The sequence below is a fragment of the Amblyraja radiata genome, chromosome 2, assembly GCF_010909765.2.
Source record: "Amblyraja radiata isolate CabotCenter1 chromosome 2, sAmbRad1.1.pri, whole genome shotgun sequence".
In the NCBI taxonomy this organism is placed as follows: Eukaryota; Metazoa; Chordata; class Chondrichthyes; order Rajiformes; family Rajidae; genus Amblyraja; species Amblyraja radiata.
The window spans coordinates 145,660,323-145,680,569 of NC_045957.1; the positions used below are offsets into that span (position 1 = coordinate 145,660,323).

General features: G+C 40.4%; 1 protein-coding gene across 1 annotated transcript in view; it reads right to left on the minus strand.

Annotated features, from left to right (window-relative positions):
• Window positions 1-3,122: 3,122 nt before the first annotated feature.
• The window catches only part of mturn (maturin, neural progenitor differentiation regulator homolog), a 28,288-nt gene continuing 11,163 nt past the window's right edge, over window positions 3,123-20,247 (minus strand). The window contains exons 2-3 of the mRNA XM_033016867.1: window positions 10,684-10,806; window positions 3,123-5,180 (exon numbers count right to left, since the gene is read on the minus strand). Of these exons, the coding sequence (XP_032872758.1) occupies window positions 5,070-5,180; window positions 10,684-10,806 (234 nt within the window). The 3' untranslated portion in view covers window positions 3,123-5,069. The remainder of the gene's footprint in view (window positions 5,181-10,683; window positions 10,807-20,247) is intronic.

Consider the following 20,247-nt stretch of genomic DNA (forward strand, 5'->3'; position numbering starts at 1 on the left):
TACATCTTTGTAAAAAGAAACCTGTTGAGATAATTTCTATGAATTGCCAACATCCATAACAGTGTATCAAGATAAAATTGGCAATTTGCAATTAATAGGAACCCAAATATCAATATATTCTAGAGGGAACAGTTAGATTGGATTCATTCTAAAAAAGAGAAAATATTTAGAATAAGGCTAGAAAAGCCCAGAAATATTAGAAGGGACATGACTCTAAGGTTTGGGTTTACATAACTCAATCTTCACCAGACTGACTAAACATATTCAGGATGACTTCTGTCTTTAGAATTAATGTCAAATTTCCCTTTTATCTATAAATACTTTATAGAGATTTTTATGAAGCATCACAGGTGTGTTTTAAAAAAAAGTATAACACATATGATTGAAGTAACAAACAATAGGCAAGAATAAAGTTCTTAATATCTGAATCTTTGCCAAAGTTGCTGTGACCTGCCATTGTTTTACCATGGTGAAGGAGATGATTGTTACATTTTGTTTTGTCTACATGACCCATCCTGCTGCCAAGATGTATATTATTGTCACCACTAATACAGGAAAAATTAATTATTCGTCCCCCCATCAAATTCAGAAAATATCCATGGGTGTTGTAATAGTAAGAGGCCCAAATAATTTAGAGAACCAAGTTCAAATCCAGATGAAAGTTTAAACATTAAAACATCAGTTTAGTAAATTCAGTCAGTTTATAGTCTAAGGAAGGTCAACATGTCTCTGAGGACTCTTACCAACTTCTAGAGACACACCATAGAAAGCATCCTTATCCAAATACATTACAGCTTGGTGTGGCAATTACTCTGCACAAGACCACAATAAACTGCAGTTGTTAAAGCAACCAACGTAATCAAGGACAAAAAGCTTAAAAGCATGTACCACCAAATTAAGAAGAGCTTCTTCTTCAGTTATCAGACTCTTAATTGGATCTCCCGTTTCCTAGAATGAAATCCCAATCTTCCAATTAACCTCACTGCAGCCTATGCACTTTAAAAAAAACCTGTACATTCTCTGTATCTGTAACATTATTTTCAGCAGTCCGTTTTCACTTTTGCATTTCCTGATGTACTCATGTACATGATTTACCTGGGTAGCACGTTTTATTTTCACATCTCAGTACATATGACAATAATAAAACCATAAATCTGTAAATACTAGTCAGTCTTTACTAGATTGATACAAAAACATATTTTTTAAGTACTAATGGTTTACAAATGGCCCCCATGAAAATAAATCAGATATCCCCCATTTAATCTGGCCTATCCGCAATTTCACACCAATAGTGGCCGATTCAGATGGCTGACTAAACTGCTTGGATGCTTCCTCCCAAGGATGATGATGAGTGAAGGGTGGTTTAGTTTAGTGAGATAGCGCGGAAACAGATCCTTCGGCCCACTAAGTCCTCACCAACCAGCGATCCCTGCTTATTAATACCATCCTACACCCACCAGGGGCAATCTTTACATTTACCAAGCCTACAGACCTGTACATCTTTGGAGGTGGTAAATGCTGATGAAGCCATTGGTCCCTATACCATGACTAAATTACATTAAAAAAAAATCATACTTACCTGTGTGATACTTTAGAAGCCTTCCAAGTTCTCAATTTTCAGCCGTCACTATTTAACTGATTAATCAATATCCAGCTTCCATATCCATTTTCTTGCTGTCAGCAGTAATTTCTGCTTTTCTGGTAGCTATCAACAGTGACCATTATTGGAAGATTCATAACAACTAGACCTTCACAACATTCTCTGGCAATCAGGAAAAACTCAATTGAAAAATATACACGATTAAGCAACAGATGGAATGGGTCTTGTTTTCACACCAGTAGATCACCTCCCAAAATAGGAGTCAACCAATAAAAATGTTGATTAGATCATATTTAATCTATAAAAAAGGAAAGCCTAGAAATGCAATTGCAACCACAGGGACGGGTTAATCCCATGATTGTTTTGACGTGGGTCCAAACGCTCAAGAGTAAAATCAGTAATGCCCAAGGCATATTGCTTAGAGAAGTATTAAACAAGCTTTTCAAACTTGCCTTTGCATGCATTGCCACTAGAGAACATGAAGGAAAATAGCAGGCAATTCTCAGGAGGAAAATGCAGGAAGGGAAAGAGATACACTATCAGCTTGAGGCAGGATTGACACGAAAAAGAGCAGGTTAAAGTAAACAAGATTCCGCTGGGATAAGGCCTGCTTCTTTTATATGGTCCTTCTGACTGCAAGCAGCACTTTTAAATGTGGCTGTTACAAGAGAATGCACAACAGATGGGCTTTGGAACGATTTTTCCAGCATTATTCTAAATGAGCATAACACAAGGGATAGCATCATTAAGTGCATGTCGAATGTTATAAACATCAGCACAAATACAATTTACAGCCAGAAATATCTAGTTGAAACTCCAGTGGTGGAATTTGACCTCGTAATAACCGTCATTATGGTCTACCCTTAAAAGCTTTAAAAGATAAATCAACTTAGTACACACAGCACTATTAAGAAGCAGTGCTTCAAATCTATTCATACATGTTTAGCTAGCAATTGAATAGGATTAGTAGTCCATAGGTTAATTAGAATTAACAATTACAGAAAAATCCAGTAATGCCAGATGAATACAATTAAGGTGCAAAGTAAGAATATACTACAAAAGATAGACACAAAAAGCTGGAGTAAGTTAGCGGGACAGGCAGCATCTCTGGAGAAGGAATGGGCGACGTTTCGGCTCGAAACCGTTCTCCAGAGATGCTGCCTGTTCCGCTGAGTTACTACAGCTTTTTGTGTCTATCTTCGGCTTAAACCAGCATCTACGGTTCCTTCTTACACAAGAATATACTACAATTTTACCTGGTGGGAAGAGATACATAGCAGAATTTCTCCACAGATGGTTTGGAGAAATCTTGATCCTACTGCCCAAGTAGCTAGTTAAATTGACTGGACTGATTTCTTTTCCCTAACTATTCATTATTGTAGACAGATAATTGAAAGTCAGAACAGATGTCTCACTAAGTTTTGTCATTATTTTACAGCTGTTCACCAAACAGTAACAAGGATTTTTTTTTTTTAATTGACGATTTGAGTGAACATTTTACATATTAAGAGTTCAGAGAAAGCAATGTTTGAATAATTTATTTTCAGCATATTTAGTGTTGAGCATGTATTACAGTAGCCGTTTGTTAACCATCATAACTATTAAAACAAATAAACATGTGCTTTACAAATTGAGTCTAAATACATTAAAGTAATGCTTTAATGTGAAAGGAAAGATAATACTATATTTTATTAAATCCAATATAATTTTAAAGGTTTAAGAGGCTAATTTATATTAGAAATTGATTGGTTCAATTTATTTTTAAACTTTTTTTATACCCAGACTGATAGGTCAACAAAAGCATTGAGGTATCTATAAATGAAGTGCTGCAGATTGCAAAAGACCAGGACACATCAACTATAAAGTATTTTTTATAAACTACAGAAATTAAAATACCTCCTATATCAACCAGCCATGCATTGAGGTGCAAATCAACAGCTATCAACAGTATACTCCCTCCTTTGCAATGCAAAATACCAGATACTTAACTGTCATAACATTAAAACACTGGGTACTGCTTCACAAAGTACAGACCAAGCTTTTACTTTGATTATCTGTACAGTACATATACTGTAGAACAGAATATTTACATTAAACACTGCTGCTATCTATAGCCTGCCTTACCCAAGTCAATAACTAACTGCAGGCAAAGGAATACACCGACTTGCTTTAAACCATCAGCTCATTAAAAGGCATCTTAAAACATCACGTTTTTGTTTTGCAATCTCAAATGTTCTAGGATTACACAAGCCATTCTGTTTTATAATATTGACATACAGTACAAAGGATCCACAGGCCACATACAATACAATTTACCACTTACAACATACCAAATAAAACATTCATTATTCAATGAGTGTTACCTTTGTAATTCTTTCATACACAGTACTGTCCTCCTCCAACTAAAAGCAAGTTTACAGCTCCTTCTATTAACACACATTCACAAAGAGCTAAAGACGGTGCAATTTTTGATCTACAACTGGGAATGTCAAAGCTGTAAATTTGTCTAAGATGCTCAGGAAGTAAAACAGTAAAGTACCCAACAAACCGCAGTGCATTAAAAGCAAGCAATAATTAATGCAGTACAGCATAGAGTATCTGCAATAGGTACAGCCGTAGCAGAAAATAGTAATGTCCTCAAGCTTCTACTTAACAGCACATTCTTTTGATTTTGCTATGTAACGGTTTATGCAAGCAGATGTCAATTCTAAGTCAATGTTGCAGTTTAATTAAAGTGTCCTCAAGGACATTTAAATTTAAATAATCACTATAAAACTACCTGATGGAAACTTAGAGAAATCTATATCAAACAGTTACTCTCTGGACATCACAACTGATTGCTTAGTTTCAAATTTATTGTTGGGCAACTATACTTAAATAAGCACAATTAATATCCTTTAAACATTTTATCAAGAGGGTATTTGAAATACAATTTATGAATGATATGCAGACTGGTTTACATAAAGTAGGGCATGTATGGAACACAATACCAGCACAGTCTATTTGGGTCTATTTCAGTGCTGTATAATCTAAGCAATTCCATCTATTAATCTAATAATACTTTTTTTCCAGTAAAAATCCCTAACGACGTTGGAGTATTTTGGCAGGGAATTGTCCAGTGCTGCTTAAAAGTCACATAAATTGAAATTAATGGATAAATCAATCAACAACAAAAAAATCCCCATCTAAATAAAAGCCCAACTTAAAATACTCACCGCAAATCTCCTCAATGTAAGTATGACCATACAGTGAATTTTATTTTCCTCAAAAGGCAGTTTAGTACATTTACCTCCATACCATGACTCATTTTTTAAAGTTTTCAATGAGACAATTATGAACATTAAGCAATGTACAGAACAAATTTAATGTAATTTAGGTATGTTATTTGAACTTGATCCAAATAAAGGCTGAAAAGATGAAACAATAAAACAATTGAACTTCATGCAAGCCGACTTTGCTCTGCACACATTTATTGTTGGCTGACGCTCATGTGCTGGCTGTCTGCTTCAGGCTCCTCCTCTTCAACATCAGCATTGTAATCTTCAAATGCGTCGTCATCTACGTCTGGAAGACCCAGCAACTATGCACATGAAGTACAGGGTTAGTCAACAACCAAAAACAATAGACAGTAGACAATATGTGCAGGAGTAGGACATTCGGCCCTTCGAGCCAGCACCACCATTCAATGTGATCATGGCTGATCATCCCCAATCAGCACCCCATTCCTGCCTTCTCCCCATATCCCCTGACTCTGCTATCTTTAACTCTGTCTAACTAGAGCCTCTTAAAGATAGTCCCCCTCCTATTTCCCTCATCCCCCTCTCCCGCCACCCCAACTCTCCCCTCTATATCTCCCTCCCCCTCTCCTTTCCTCACTCATCATCTCTCCTCTTCTGAAGCCCTCCCTCCGGGCTCAGAAGCACCATGGGTCCAGTGGAAGACGCTCAACCGCCTGAGAACAGGAACAGGGCGATCAAAAGCTGCCATGGCCAGATGGGGCTATGAAACTGGCCAAACCACCTGTGAATGTGGAGAAGAGGACCATACAATGCAGCACTGCCTTGTCTGCCCCCTACTACCCAACCAGTGCAGCTCAAAGGATCTTGCAGTGTTCAACAAAAACGCAAAGGACTGTGTAAAGGAATGGGAAACTGTCATTTAGTCAACCAGCTTCAAAGACTCGAAAAGAAGAAGATCTCTCCTCTCTCCCTCCCTCATTCCCTCTCTTCATTCCCCTCCCCCTCTCTCTTTCTCTCTCTACCTTCTCCTCCTCTCTCTCCCCCATTTTCTCCCCCTATCCTCCCTCCCCCTCTCTCTCCCTCATTCCCCCCCCCCTCTCTCTCCTCTCCTCCTCTCTCTCTACCGTCTCATCTCTCCTCCTCCCTCATTCTCTCTCCTATTCTCTCCCTCATTCTCCCCCTCCATGCCCTCTCCACCCTTCCCCCTCTCTCCTCCTCTCTTTCCTCATTCTCTCCATTCTCCTCTCCCTCATTCTCTCCCTGATTCACTCTCTCCCTCTTTCTCTCACTCCCTCATTCCCCTCTCTCCCTCAATCCCACATTCTCTCTCCCACATTCTTTCTCCCCCTCCCTCATTCTCTCTCCCTCACCTGCAGCAGGAGCGGGAAGCCGCTCTTGATGCCGCAGACGTGTGAGCTCAGCAGGTCGTGTGTGAGCAGCCTCATGGCGGCCGGAAGCCAAATTTAAATTATTGAGGAAATTGCTAAGTTTCTCAATAAGGAGAAAAAATCTAATAAATAGCATTTATCTATTTATTTATCTTAATTACTATGCAACAGAATTATCAGAAATGCCAGTCAGATGCACAATGTAAAGATTGTATAGATCCCCAACAGACAACTGTATGCGCTTACTCTGGTTTGAGCCAAATTATTCATTGGGGGAATCGACATAGACAAGTGGCATGTATTGATTTGTTTCATGTACTCAAAATAACCCACAGTACATGTCTCCTCACAAGCAAGAGGATATTAGTGGGAAGGAAAAACTGTAAGTAGCTTCCTTATCTGAGCACTAGCGAGAGTCAGCAGTAACTAAAGTTCATACTAAAATTGCTGACCATTTAACATATCAGCAACACAAACAAAGCATAAACAACTCCTTCTGCAGTTGTACAGAGCCCTAGTGAGACCACACCTGGAGTATTGTGTGCAGTTTTGGTCCCCTAATTTGAGGAAGGACATTTTTGCAATGAGGGAGTGCAGCGTAGGTTTACTAGGTTAATTCCCGGGATGGCGGGACTGTCATATGCTGAGGGAATGGAGCGGCTGGGCTTGTACACTCTGGAGTTTAGAAGGATGAGAGGAAATCTCATTTAAACATATAAGATTGTTAAGAGCTTGGACACGCTAGAGGCAGGAAACATGTTCCCGATGTTGGGGGAGTCCACAACCAGGGGCCACAGTTTAAGAATAATGCCCCTGTCCCACTTAGGAAACCTGAACGGAAACCTCTGGAGACTTTGCGCCTCACCCAAGGTTTCCGTGCGGTTCCCGGAGATTTTTGTCAGTCTCCCTACCTGCTTCCACTACCTGCAACCTCCGGCAACCACCTGCAACCTCCGGGAACCTTGGGTGGGGCGCAAAGTCTCCAGAGGTTTCCGTTCAGGTTTACTAAGTGGGACAGGAGCATAAGGAGTAAGCCATTTAGCATGGAGACGAGGAAACACTTTTACTCACAGAGTGGTGAGTTTGTGGAATTCCTCCGTGGTTCAACTTACGGAGGTACCGACCCCGATAACGGACATTGTGACAATGGACACCAAGGACAATGACCATTACGGGATCTTTACTGTACTGTATTACCTTTTTGTTATGTATTTTTCTCCTGGTATTGATGATGTATTTCCCTAGCCCATTATCAAAACGTATACGTATGAGGGGCCATATGAAGTTTATTTATGAATTAAATATTCATGACTAAATGTGACAGTTTCTAATGTCACACTTTTGGTGTCCAAAATGATGGGAAAACAATGAAAAATTGTCTTTTATGAAACAAGTTTTTGACTTTCGGTCTTGAAGTTATCTAAGTTATATCCGCTATTTATAAGGTTTCACATGATGGGTAGATTTTTGTTAAGAACAGTGTGTTGGTGTAGAAAAGTGAATACTAATCTTGTTCGTCGAAAACTCTCCAGTATTGCAAATAGACACATATAATGAAAGGCCTGGATAGAGTGAATGTGAAGAACATGTTTCCACTAGTGGGAGAGTCTAGGACCAGTGGGCACAGCCTCAGAATAAAAGGACATATCTTTAGAAAGGAGATGGGGAGGAGTTTCTTTAGCCAAAGAGTGGTGAATTTGTGCCACAGAAGGTTGTGGAGGACAAGTCTTTAGGTATTTTTAACGCGGAAATTAACAGGTACTTGATTAGTGAGCGTGTTAAAGGTTATGGGGAGAAAGCAGGAGAATGGGGTTGAGAGGGAAATATAGATCAGCCATGATTAAGAGGCAGAGTAGACTCGATGGGCCGAATGGCCTAATACTGCTATTATGACTTATGAACGTATGAGCATTTAAGCATCTAAACAAGCAACTGAATAGCCAAGGCAAAGACAGCTATAGACCATGTGCTGGGAAATGGGATTATTATAGGTGGGTACTTGATGATTGGCATGGCCATGGTGAGCTCAAGGGCTATATCTATAACGTATGAATCTATGAACAAACTTTGTTTTCACCTACCACCACTCTATTTAAGTTTATTTAATTTAAAGGATTTCTAATAATGTGCATCATTTACCAAGCACAGTTGTGGTAAGCAATACCAAGCAATATTTTAGATTCTTGCAGGACCCATTTTCTCCATGAGCAAATTAAAGGCCAATAATACGAAGCAATTTCTTTCAACAATTAAACATTCATGTTTTATGGCATTCCATTTAAGTCCTTCTATGGAACCCAAGAACCAATTAAAGTTCTTAGTGTTAGGGTACACCTGTTCCAGACAACATCACCTCCCATTAATCTGTTTAAAATAGGCTCAAAATCCAATCCCATTCAGATCTATTCCTCATGAGAAATAATGCAAAGCAACTCTCCCAGCCGCGTTGGGAGAGATGCTGCGTTGAAGTGAAATGCTTTATTGAGGGCAAGTGCTTTGGCTTAGGCTTAGGGGGCTTTGTTGAAGGGAAGTGCTGAGGCACTATCTTAGATGGGCATCTTGGTCAGTGCATTGAGTACAAGAATTAGGAAGTCATGTTGCAGCTTGAGAGGACTTTGTTTAGGTGGCATTTGGAGTATTGTGTGTAATTTTGGTCATCCTATTACTGGAAGCATCTGGAGGCTTTGGCGAAACTTTGCAGACAGGGTTTACCAGAATGTTGCCTCAATTAAAAGGTATTAGCAATAAAGAGAGGTTGGGCAAACAGCATTGTTTTCTCTAGAACGTCTGATGGTTGAAGGACCTGATAGAATTATGAGAGGAAAAGGCACGTGACAGTGGGTCAGGTAGCATCTTTGGAGAACATGGACAGGTAACATTTCAGGTCAAAACCTGTAGGGAAAGGTCCAACCCAAAACATCACTTACCCATATTCTCCAGAGACGTTACCTGCCCTGCTGATTTTCTCCAGGACTTTGTGTCTTATTTTGTACCACCTGCGGTTCCTTGTTTCTAGAATTATGCAAGGCATATACGGTCGATAGTCAGAATATTTTTCTCAGGGTGGAAATGTCAAAGACCAGAGGGCATCACTTTAAGGTAAGAATGTTTTTTCTTTGTACGGTTGGTGCCTGGAACATCCATGCATGTTGGGGGAGGCAGATGCATATTTAAGAGTCTTATAGGTAGGCACATGTAATGCACGGAATGGAGGGATATGAATAATATGCAGGCAGAGGAGATTAGTTTAACTTGGATTCATGTTTGGCATGGACATTGTGGGCCGAACGGCCTGTTCCTGTGTTGTACTGTATTATGTTCTAATAACTCAATCTTATCCCTGTACCAAATAAAGTTTAAAGTAGCATTTATTTCATCCAAGATAGCAAAAATCAACATGGCCAGACCAAAAGCTACACTTTACAACATGTCATAATAATAATAATAATAAATTTTATTTATGGGCGCCTTTCAAAAGTCTCAAGGACACCTTACAAAAATTTAGCAAGTAGAGGAAAAACATGTAAGCGGAATGAAATAAATAGTAGACATGACTAGTACACAAATTAAAGACAGAATTCAATTCAAAACACAATATGAGGCAATTCAAGCACAGATGAAAAGGGAGGGGGACGTGGGGCTAAGGATAGGCAGAGGTGAAGAGATGGGTCTTGAGGCGGGACTGGAAGATGGTGAGGGACACGGAATTGCGGATCAATAATAGATTTTTAATAATAGATGTCATGATCAATAATAGATTTTTTGGATCAATTGTAATCCCATTCTGGCATATCTGACAAAGATACCATGTCTCACAATGAGCACATTATTGAATTTTTAAATTTACTTTACTGAAGGACAGATAATGGAGGGAGCATGTAGAGAAATTAAGAGGGAGATTGTTGGGAGTTAATACATTTAGTGGAGAATTTAGGACAGAAACAAAAAATTGTGCAAATATTTATAAAACTACATCTATGAATCTAAAGGAGAAGCTACGTTTGATAAGTTTAGAAACACAACTGGATGATCTACAGAGAAGTACATTTCGACAAGGCGCAACATCATTCAAAATCAAGTTTAACACAACCATAATTCATAGGAGTCAACAGTTATGATTAAATCTCAACCAAAGGGCATTGTACCATACCACAACAATACCACCATTATTAGCACCTGACAATATCAGGGGTTGAATGCAAAGATGGAGAGAACAAGGATAATAGAAAATGCAAGCAATTTTCTAAATCATACAGTCCTTGGACTGCACGTGAAAGGTAAATGTGTAATCTACTGCAGCATCTAGATTCTTCCTCCAAATAACCAGTGTCTATCAATGATCGTAATCAAAATTCCTTTGATTCCACATGTAATGGCTTAAAAAAATGGGGGGAAAAGGAAAATTAACCAACTGCACTGTATACTTATCTTAAGAATACTATAATTTAATACTTACAGGCTTGAATGATTTGAAGACTTTTTCCAGTACTTCAGAGAGTGTCTTCTTTCCACAGGATAAAATGTATTCTTGCACCAATTGTAGGAATGGTAGACAGTCTTCACTTTCACTCCACACATGCTGAAGAGATGGAGACAGGGATAAAGATGTTATTGTTAAATGGAACAGTTTATTATTACCAGGATACTTAAGGAAGTGACTCTAGAAATCGTGGATACATTGGTCACCATTTCCCAATGTTCTATAGACTTAGGATCAGTTCCTGTGGATTGGAGGGTAGCTAATGTTATCCCACTTTTTAAGAAAGGCGGGAGAGAGAAAACAGGGAATTATAGACCAGTTAGCCTGACATCGGTGGTGGGGAAGATGCTGGAGTCAATTATAAAAGATGAGATAGCCGAACATTTGGATAGCAGTAACAGGATCGGTCCGAGTCAGCATGGATTTACGAAGGGGAAATCATGCTTGACTAATCTTCTGGAATTTTTTGAAGATGTGACTAGGAAAATGATTTGGATGAAGGGATTCAAAGTAACATTAGCAAATTTGCAGATGACACAAAGCTGGGTGGCAGTGTGAACTGTGAGGAGGATGTTATGAGAATGCAGGGTGACTTGGACAGGTTGGGGGAGTGGGCAGATACATGGCAGATGAAGTTTAATGCGGATGAATGTGAGGTTATCCACTTTAGCAAAAACAGGAAGGCAGATTACTATCTAAATGGCGTCAAGTTGGGAAAAGGGAAAGTACAACGGGATCTGGGGGTCCTTGTACATCAGTCTATGAAAGTAAGCATGCAGGTACAGCAGGCAGTGAAGAAAGCGAATGGCATGTTGGCCTTTATAACAAGAGGAATCGAATATAGGAGCAAAGAGGTCCTTCTGCAGTTGTACAGAGCCCTAGTGAGACCACACCTGGAGTATTGTGTGCAGTTTTGGTCCCCTAATTTGAGGAAGGACATTCTTGCTATTGAGGGAGTGCAGCGTAGGTTTACAAGGTTAATTCCCGGGATGGCGGGACTGTCATATGCTGAGAGAATGGAGCAGCTGGGTTTGTACACTCTGGAGTTTAGAAGGATGAGGGGGATCTCATTGAGACATATAAGATTGTTAAGGGCTTGGGCATGCTAGAGGCAGGAAACATGTTCCCGATGTTGGGGGAGACCAGAACCAGGGGCCACAGTTTAAGAATAAGGAGTAAGCCATTTAGAACGGAGACAAGGAAACACTTTATCTCACAGAGAGTGGTGAGTCTGTGGAATTCTCTGCCTCAGAGGGTGGTGGAGGCAGATTCTCTGGATGCTTTCAAGAGAGAGCTAGATAGGGCTCTTAAAAATAGCGGAGTCAGGGGATATGGGGAGAAGGCAGGAACGGGGTACTGATTGGGGATGATCAGCCATGATCATATTGAATGGCGGTGCTGGCTCGAAGGGCCAAATGGTCTACTCCTGCACCTATTGTCTATTTTCTACCACCACCTCCCACAATTGCAATATTAATTACAACATTACAAAGTGTGAAAAAATTGTCTTGTGTAATACCTGTCCAATTTTATTCCATGAATTTCAATAAACCATACTAAATTGCTAATTAATATACTTACATGACACATTAATTTGTTGCAAGTTTATTCAGTTCTTCTATGCAGTCTTTTATGCAATAATTTAAGGTTGTCTTACAAATTATAACTTTAATTACTCTCATTGTATAATTATTCGAACTTAGGTATCCTGTCACACAGAAGCTTTTAATTAACAAATGGGTTATTTCATGCCATTGCTCATGCATAGTTAGAAATGAGTACTGTTTAGTGACTTGCCCATCAATTTCTAGAATTGAGTTAGGAAATAGAGGAAACAAGAGCCTGTTAGAATATAGGAGTAGGCCACTTGGCCCCTCAGGTCTATCACATTAATAAAATTGAAAATCATCCATTCATCGCAGACTGGAATAACCAACAAAATAACATGATTCAAGGAGTTAATGAACTTTGATAGCAACTAGCTTAGTTTAGTTTATTGTCATGTTTACTGAGGTACAGTGAAAAGCTTTTGTTGCATGCTAATCAGTCAGCAGAGAGACTATACAAGATTACGATCAAGCCATCCAGTGTACAAATACATGATAAAGGGAATAACGTTTAGTACAACATAAAGTCTAATATAGTCTGATTAAAGATAGTCCGAGAGACCGAGGTAGATGGTATCTCAGGACTGCTGTCTTGCTGTTGGTAGAACGGTTCAGTATTCAATTATTATACCTGCTACTAGTAGGTAAAAACTGAAGGTGTTTGCCATGAAGAGCAACCTTTGGTCAATTTCTAATCTTCTCACTATTCTCCACTCACTGCCCCCTCAAACCACCACATCAATACAGTCAATCCAAATCCTATTTAGCACATGCGATGTTTGCTAGCACTCGTAGACAAAGTTATACCTGGTATTGAAATTTGAGAATTTGAACATTTTTTAATAAGGCATGTTATTTAGAGGTACAAGTTGTATTAATATTGAGTTTTTAAAAAGCAAAAAAATTCCCATGAGGGACCTGAATTTATTACCCAAATCATCTAATGTGCCAAAACAACTAACACCAGGTCCATAAGACCTACCTTGCTCAACGAGATATTCTAAAACTAGGCAGGAACGTTATCAAATGATATTATCAAATGACATAAAAAGCTGGAGTAACCCAGCAGGACGGGCAGCATCTCTGGAGAGAAGAAATTGGTGACATATCAGGATGAGACCCTTCTTCTCGACCCGAAACGTCACCCATTCCTTCTCTCAAGAAATGCTGCCTGCCCCACTGAGTTACTCCAGCTTTTTGTGTCTATCTTCAGTTTAACCCAGCATCTGCAGTTCCTCCTTACATTTATCTAATGACATAATCAGATCACAGGCCAGCCACAGCAATCACATCCAAGAAACGCCTGCAAGCTTTTAGATACATAGAAAATAGGTGCAGGAGTAGGCCATTCGGCCCTTCGAGCCTGCACCGCCATTCAATATGATCATGGCTGATCATCCAACTCAGTATCCCGTACCTGCCTTCTCTCCATACCCCCTGATCCCTTTAGCCACAAGGGCCACATTTTGAAAGACAGCTGACACTCACAGCTTTGCTGTGTGCCAGGCCTGTTCAAGATCTTTGAATGCCCCCGATTAATCATGGTATAAAATCAGTCAAGTCACATTTATTTATATAGCACATTTAAAAAACAACTCTCGTTGGCCAAAGTGCTTTACATTTGTTATAAGAATAGTATAAGCAAACAAACTACATTACAAATATACATATAGCCCTCGCTCAGTGGACGTCAGGAAAGGCTTGGGAGTATAGATAATGAATGAATGAATGAATGAATCTCTTTATTGTCATTGCACATGGTACAACAAAATTTAAAAGTCAATCCCACGGTGCGATTCACAAGAGCAATTTTAAATATATAAGAAAAGGTAAAAATATATATATATTTTTTTTTTTAATTAAAAAAAATTACAGATAAATAACAATAGCAGCTGAGGTAGATCCATTCAGTTGAATGTGAGTGTTATTTCTTATTTTGCATTGTTAAGTTCACGTATGGCTATGGGGTAGAAGCTGTCTCTGAGTGTTTGTGCGAGTTTTGAAAGACCTGTACCGTCTGCCAGAGGGCAGCAGGTGGAACAGGTTGTGTCCAGGGTGGGAAGGGTCCTTCAGGATGTTGGCTGCCCTACCAAGGCAGCGAGAGCTGAAGATGTCCTTCAGGGAAGGCAGTGGGCAGCCAGTGATTTTTTGTGCGGTGTTGATGACCCTTTGAAGGGATCTCCTGTCCGCTGCAGAGCAGCTGGCATACCATGTGGTTATACAGTACGCCAGCATAAGATTTTAGTCTTGACTTAAAGAGTCGATGGAGGGGCAGTTCTGATGGGAAGGGGGATGCTGTTCCACAGTCTAGGAGCTGCAACCGCAAAGGCGCGGTCGCCCCTAAGCTTATGCCTAGACCGCGGGATATTCAGCAGCCCCAAGTCGGCCGATCTGAGGGACCTGGAGGTGGAGTGGTGGGTGAGAAGACTTTTAATGTAGGAGGGGGCAAGCCCATTGAGGGCTTTGTAGACATAGAGGAGGGTCTTGAAATGTATACGGAATCAGAATCAATTTGGTTTGAGTTACAAAACAGCAGAGTGAAGAAAACCTTGATGGGGATTACGTACAGGCTAAATAGTAGCTGTAATACTGAAACAATACAAATCAGGAAATTAGCTTTAGTTTGTGTAACTGGGGTGATAAGAGTAATTACAGGAGCCTTCAACCTACATAACGGATCGACAAGTCAAATTTGCTGTAATAAAAGGTGGAAGATGAAATTATGGAATGCATTTGAGATTCATTTCAAGATGACCCTGCTGAGGAACCAACTAAGGGTATTTGAATGTTGTTTAATGGAATGAGAATGGGTTGATTGATATGGAGCTTTGAGGGACAGAATGACCAAAGCATGACTGAACTCTACATTGAACTATATACCCAATGTGTAAACAAGGTAATAAATCCAATGTATGAAAAACCATGGCGGTATGAGAGGAGAGTTGTCTGGCAAATTAGGATTGAGAGAATATATTAAAAAACATGATAGAAAACAAGCAATGGTCAGCATTTAAAGAGAAAAAATGTACTGGCTGCATTATTTCAGGCTCAAAAACCCAATAGGAAAAAAGTGGTTCAATTGTAACAGATCAGACAAATTAATGCTAGTATTTAATCTAAGGCTTATAAAATTGACAGAGATAGCAAGAGGCCTGAGGGGTTTTTTTTGGAAGCCAATAGAGGACATGGAAATGTCCTGGTGTGGTGCATGCCTAGAATGCGCTGCTGGGGGTGGGGTGGAGGCAGATACAATAGTGGCATTTAGGAAACTTTTCGACAGGCATATGGATGTGCAGGTAATGGAGGAATAAGGATTTTGTGCAGGTAGGTGTTAGTCTTGGCATCGTTCAGCAAGCATTGTGTGCTGGTATCCCGGGGAGCCCCTCACACATAGTAGGAGTATCCCGCAGAGCTGCTGCCTGATAACTCGCCCAGTAGAACTGACTCGCCCACTGTGGGCCGGGGACCCCCCCCCCCCAGCGGGTCGAAGACCCACCCAGTAGGCCCGACTCGCCCTCCACGAAAGGAGGACCCATGTCGCAGACAGGAACCCACCTGGAGGCCCGGTTCGCCCGTCCAGGGTGGAAGGACTCGGATGGAGGGCTGGGAAGCAGATCGGCTGCGGGAGGCAGTGCAGTACCTTGATGGTGGAGTGGGCTGCTGAAGGCCCTGCAACAACTTGGGGCTCTGCTGGACCGGGCACCGATCCATGAGGCCGAGCACATGGTGGAGGACACCAACGCTACACCTGGTCAGGCCAGGAATTTGAACGATGAAATAACAACAATCATGGCGGTGCTGGCATTATATGCAAAATTAATTTTACTATGTAATATTTAATTGCATATGTGACAATAAATATCCATTGAACCATTAAAGGCCTGTGCTATGTTGTATACATTGTGAGCTGGAAAGATGATAAATGCTAAGGACTAGATGATCAACATCCCAGAGATTTTGCAAGGTACCTTTGGGGATATGGACCTTCTGGTTATCTCAAGGGTTCTATACATTTTTGAATATTGCTTGAGAAAATATTTGTTTTAAATGTAGTCAACTGTACTCAGGAAGGGAACTCTGTTGTCTCTAATCTTTTGAATCTTTTAAAAAACGTGATTGGCAAAATACATAAGAGAGAGCCAGTGGATTTTTGCATTTGGATTTCTGGAAGGCTTTCAATAAGATCCTGTAGAGGTTGATTTTCGAGGATAGAACATGGTATACCATTATGGATTGAGAAAACAGTGCTGGAGGCACCATCTGTGGGGAGAATGGATAATGTTTCAGGTTAAGATTCTTCTTCAGACTGATTGGAGTGGGGTGGGGGAAAGTTAAAAGAGAGGTGGAGGACAAAGCTTGCCAAGTGATAGGTGGATGTGGGTAGGTGTGTATGTGTGTGTGTGTGTGGAGGGGGGGGCTATTGGCAAATGGGGGGAGTAAGAGCTGAAGAGGGAGGAAATTCATAATTGAAAATTGGTTATTGGACATAAAGCAGTGTGGAAGTGGGAAAATGCAGGGGCTGGGGCATATCAGCTATTCATAATTTTTAACCAATGATTTGGCTGAGTTTGAAATGTCATATTTCCAAATAAGTTGACTAGGTGGGATTATTGGGTCAGGTAAGCATTTAAAAGAGACTTCAAGGGACATCCTGAATGGGTAAGGACAGATCAAAGGCAATGTGAATGCAATTTGATATAGTAAAGCAGAATACTGGTCAAATAGTGAGAGATTGGATAATGTCAGAAATCATAGTCACTTGAAGCCTTCAATAAATGATCAGAAGAGAAAATGGCCCAATAGCTCTTATTATGAGGTTATGATTACAAGAGGATGCAAGTTTTAGCACAATAATACAAGGACTTGATCAGCTGCACCCAAAATATTATTTTTTACCACCTGACTTAAGGAAAAAAAAATGTTCCATACAGCGGTGGCAGGTTTGCTATAAGAGTATCAAACGACATTCTATCACGTAAAAACAAACATTCATGCAGCAATGTCTGGTTCTGCAACGTTTTAAGAATATTAAATCGTATGAATTATACTTTATTATCACATGAACCTAGGGTACCTAGGTGCAGTGAAATGCTTTGTTTTGCCTTCCACAACATGTGACAGCAGCCCCACCCCACCAGTTCCTCCTTCGTTCTTGGCGCTCCTTCTGCCAGTTTCCCCTTAGTTCTCAGCGGCCCTCCCTTTGTTCTTGGGGGCCCCTCTCTGTTCTCGGCACACCACCCCTCCTTTGTTCTCAGCGGCCCATATTACGTAGCTCATACTACCAGGAATTTCACAGTTCTCTGCATTAATATGACCATTTCATTATTTGTCATATTTCTAAATTTCCTTATTAGTTGAAAATTCTATTTTGAGTCGCATAACCTCGCAGTTCTTTGGGAACTAAGTCTGCTGATTGTCCCCAAAATTTGATTCCTTTGACTACTAAGCACTATACTGCAAATGCATATTCAGACTGTTATTTACTAGTAGTAGGCCCCCTTCGGTCATGACTGACCATGGGTGATGCATCCTAGTTTGCAGATGATGTGTGGTCGGATGCAAGCCTGTTAGTTTGGCACCAGCGCATCGCAGGAGCTGCCAGAGCAAGGTTGTAGACAACAACGAACTGCCTAGGGGGCCCCGACTCCGGATTTTCTTGAGGTTTACTCCTGGAGCCTTTTCCATGACTGGATATGGCCACAAGGCAGTGGAGGTTTTAAATCAGAGTTTTCCCATCACCATGTGCTCGGCCTCATGGATCGGTGCCCGGTCCAGCAGAGCCCCAAGTTGTTGCAGGGCCTTCAGCAGCCCACTTCCCCATCTGCCTGAGACTCATGGGGGCAGGAGCATCTACCTTCCCGTGCAGGTCTATAGCACCTGCCCACTGCTATGATTTTTACCATGAATAAATAAATAAAATTCTAGTTTAATTTGACAGCATGCAGAGATTTCTACTGGTGAGTTGAGAGAACTGAGAGAAGTGCTTTGGATATTACAGGCTTCTCTAGATTCAGATTAGTTTACTTTCATATACACCAGGATGCAATAAAATTCCATGTTCACATGAAGATCACAATGTATACATACAGCAATGATATATGCAACAACAAAAAAAACAAGTACATAACAGCAAAATTGTAGTGCAATGCGAAGTAATGCAAAAAAAACATTGAAGTACAATAATGAAACAAGGTAGAGTTAAAAGCAAAAAACGTGGCCTTCAAGAAGGTGGTGTAAAAGAGGTGATTGCCATATGATAGTAGTGGGAAAGAAACTGTTCTCAAGTGGATGTCCACGCTTTCAAGCTCCTGTCCCTTCTCCCAGAAGGTAGAAGATAGAAAAGGGATTGACCAGGATGACAGGCATCCTTGATAATGCATCAAGCCTTCCTGATGTTAGGCACCGTGAAGGTGGACTGGATGAAAGGATGGAAGGAATTAGTGACACCACTGTCCGCAGATTCTGGTGGTCAAGATCTGAATAGTTACCATATCAGGCTGAGATTCATCCCATCAGAATACATTCTGTAGCACATCAAAAGAATGTTTGTTGATATGCGGAATCTTCCAAGATGCGTATGAAAGTAAATATGTTTATGCTCTTTCTTGATCACTGCACCAGTGTGAAGGTTAGGTTGCCAACAATATAGGTGCTCAGTAACTTGAAGCTGTCGACTGTCTCCATATCAGTTCCATTGAAGAGGTCATGTTTATGTTCAGCTCCCCGATTCCTTAAGTCAACTAACTCCTTCATCTTGCTGACACTAATGCCTAGGTTGACCTGACACTGTGACACTAGGTTCCCAATCTAGGAGTAGGGAAAGGAACTGAGAACGCAACCCTGAGGAGCACCTGTATGGAGAGTCAGGATGCAGGAAATATTATGACTAATTCTAACCAACTGAGGTCTGTAAGTCAGGAAGTCTAGAAGCCAGTTGCAGACAGAGGTTCCAATGCCAAGGTCCAGTAATTTGGAGATTAAATTATTTGCTATTATGGTGTTGTAAACTGACTCGTAGTAAATAAATAGCATTATAGTCAATGTTAGAACATAAACAGGCTAGCAGTCATTAACTCAGGTCATTTCACTTTATATAACGATGGAATAACGATGATTTCGTTTGAACTTCATTGGAGGTTCAAATGAAAATAAATAATTGTATTGTATTTCCTTGAAACAAAAGTGGGCAGCAGACTGTTGAAGTGAGAGGTGATTGGCAGACTGACCAGTTGATTGACACACAATTTCAGAACTTGTCCAGGGACTCTATCCACCCACTTTTCAAGTTTAGCCTTGTGAAAGCAATTCTGACTTCTGCCTTCAAGATGTATGGTACAGAGCCAGAGTGGATGGCCTGGGGCGGCGAGCCAAGATGCAACTTTGGTTGCCTGATTAAAATGGGCATAGAATGCATTGAGCTCATCCGGTAGAGATGTGATGTACACTTTAATTTTCCAGAGTACATAAAGTTTTCTATGTTGAAGATTGTGTTTGACACAACAGGAGAGTGTTTTTGGAGACTTCTACATTCATAATTGTAATGTATAACTTTGCACTTGACAGAATATTCCCAGAAATCTGAATGTTGGGATCTATTAAACGTGTTCTGCAATAATTCCTACTAAATAAATTTGTAATTCCTCATATACAGGCAACCCGTGTTACCCGGGACGGCAGTCACATTTCCTGGAAAATGGCTCTTATCATAATTTTTTGTTACGTGAAACCGCTCCTGCGCACGAGTCAAGAAATGAGCATGGAAGTAAAATAAATTTCGAACCCCGGTTATTTACAATATATATAGACAAAGGCACCAAGTTGGGTGGCAGTGTGAGATGCGATGAGGATGCTTTGAGGCTGCAGGGTGACTTGGATAGGTCAGAGTGGGCAGATGCATGGCAGCTGCAGTATAATGTGCATAAATGTGAGGTTA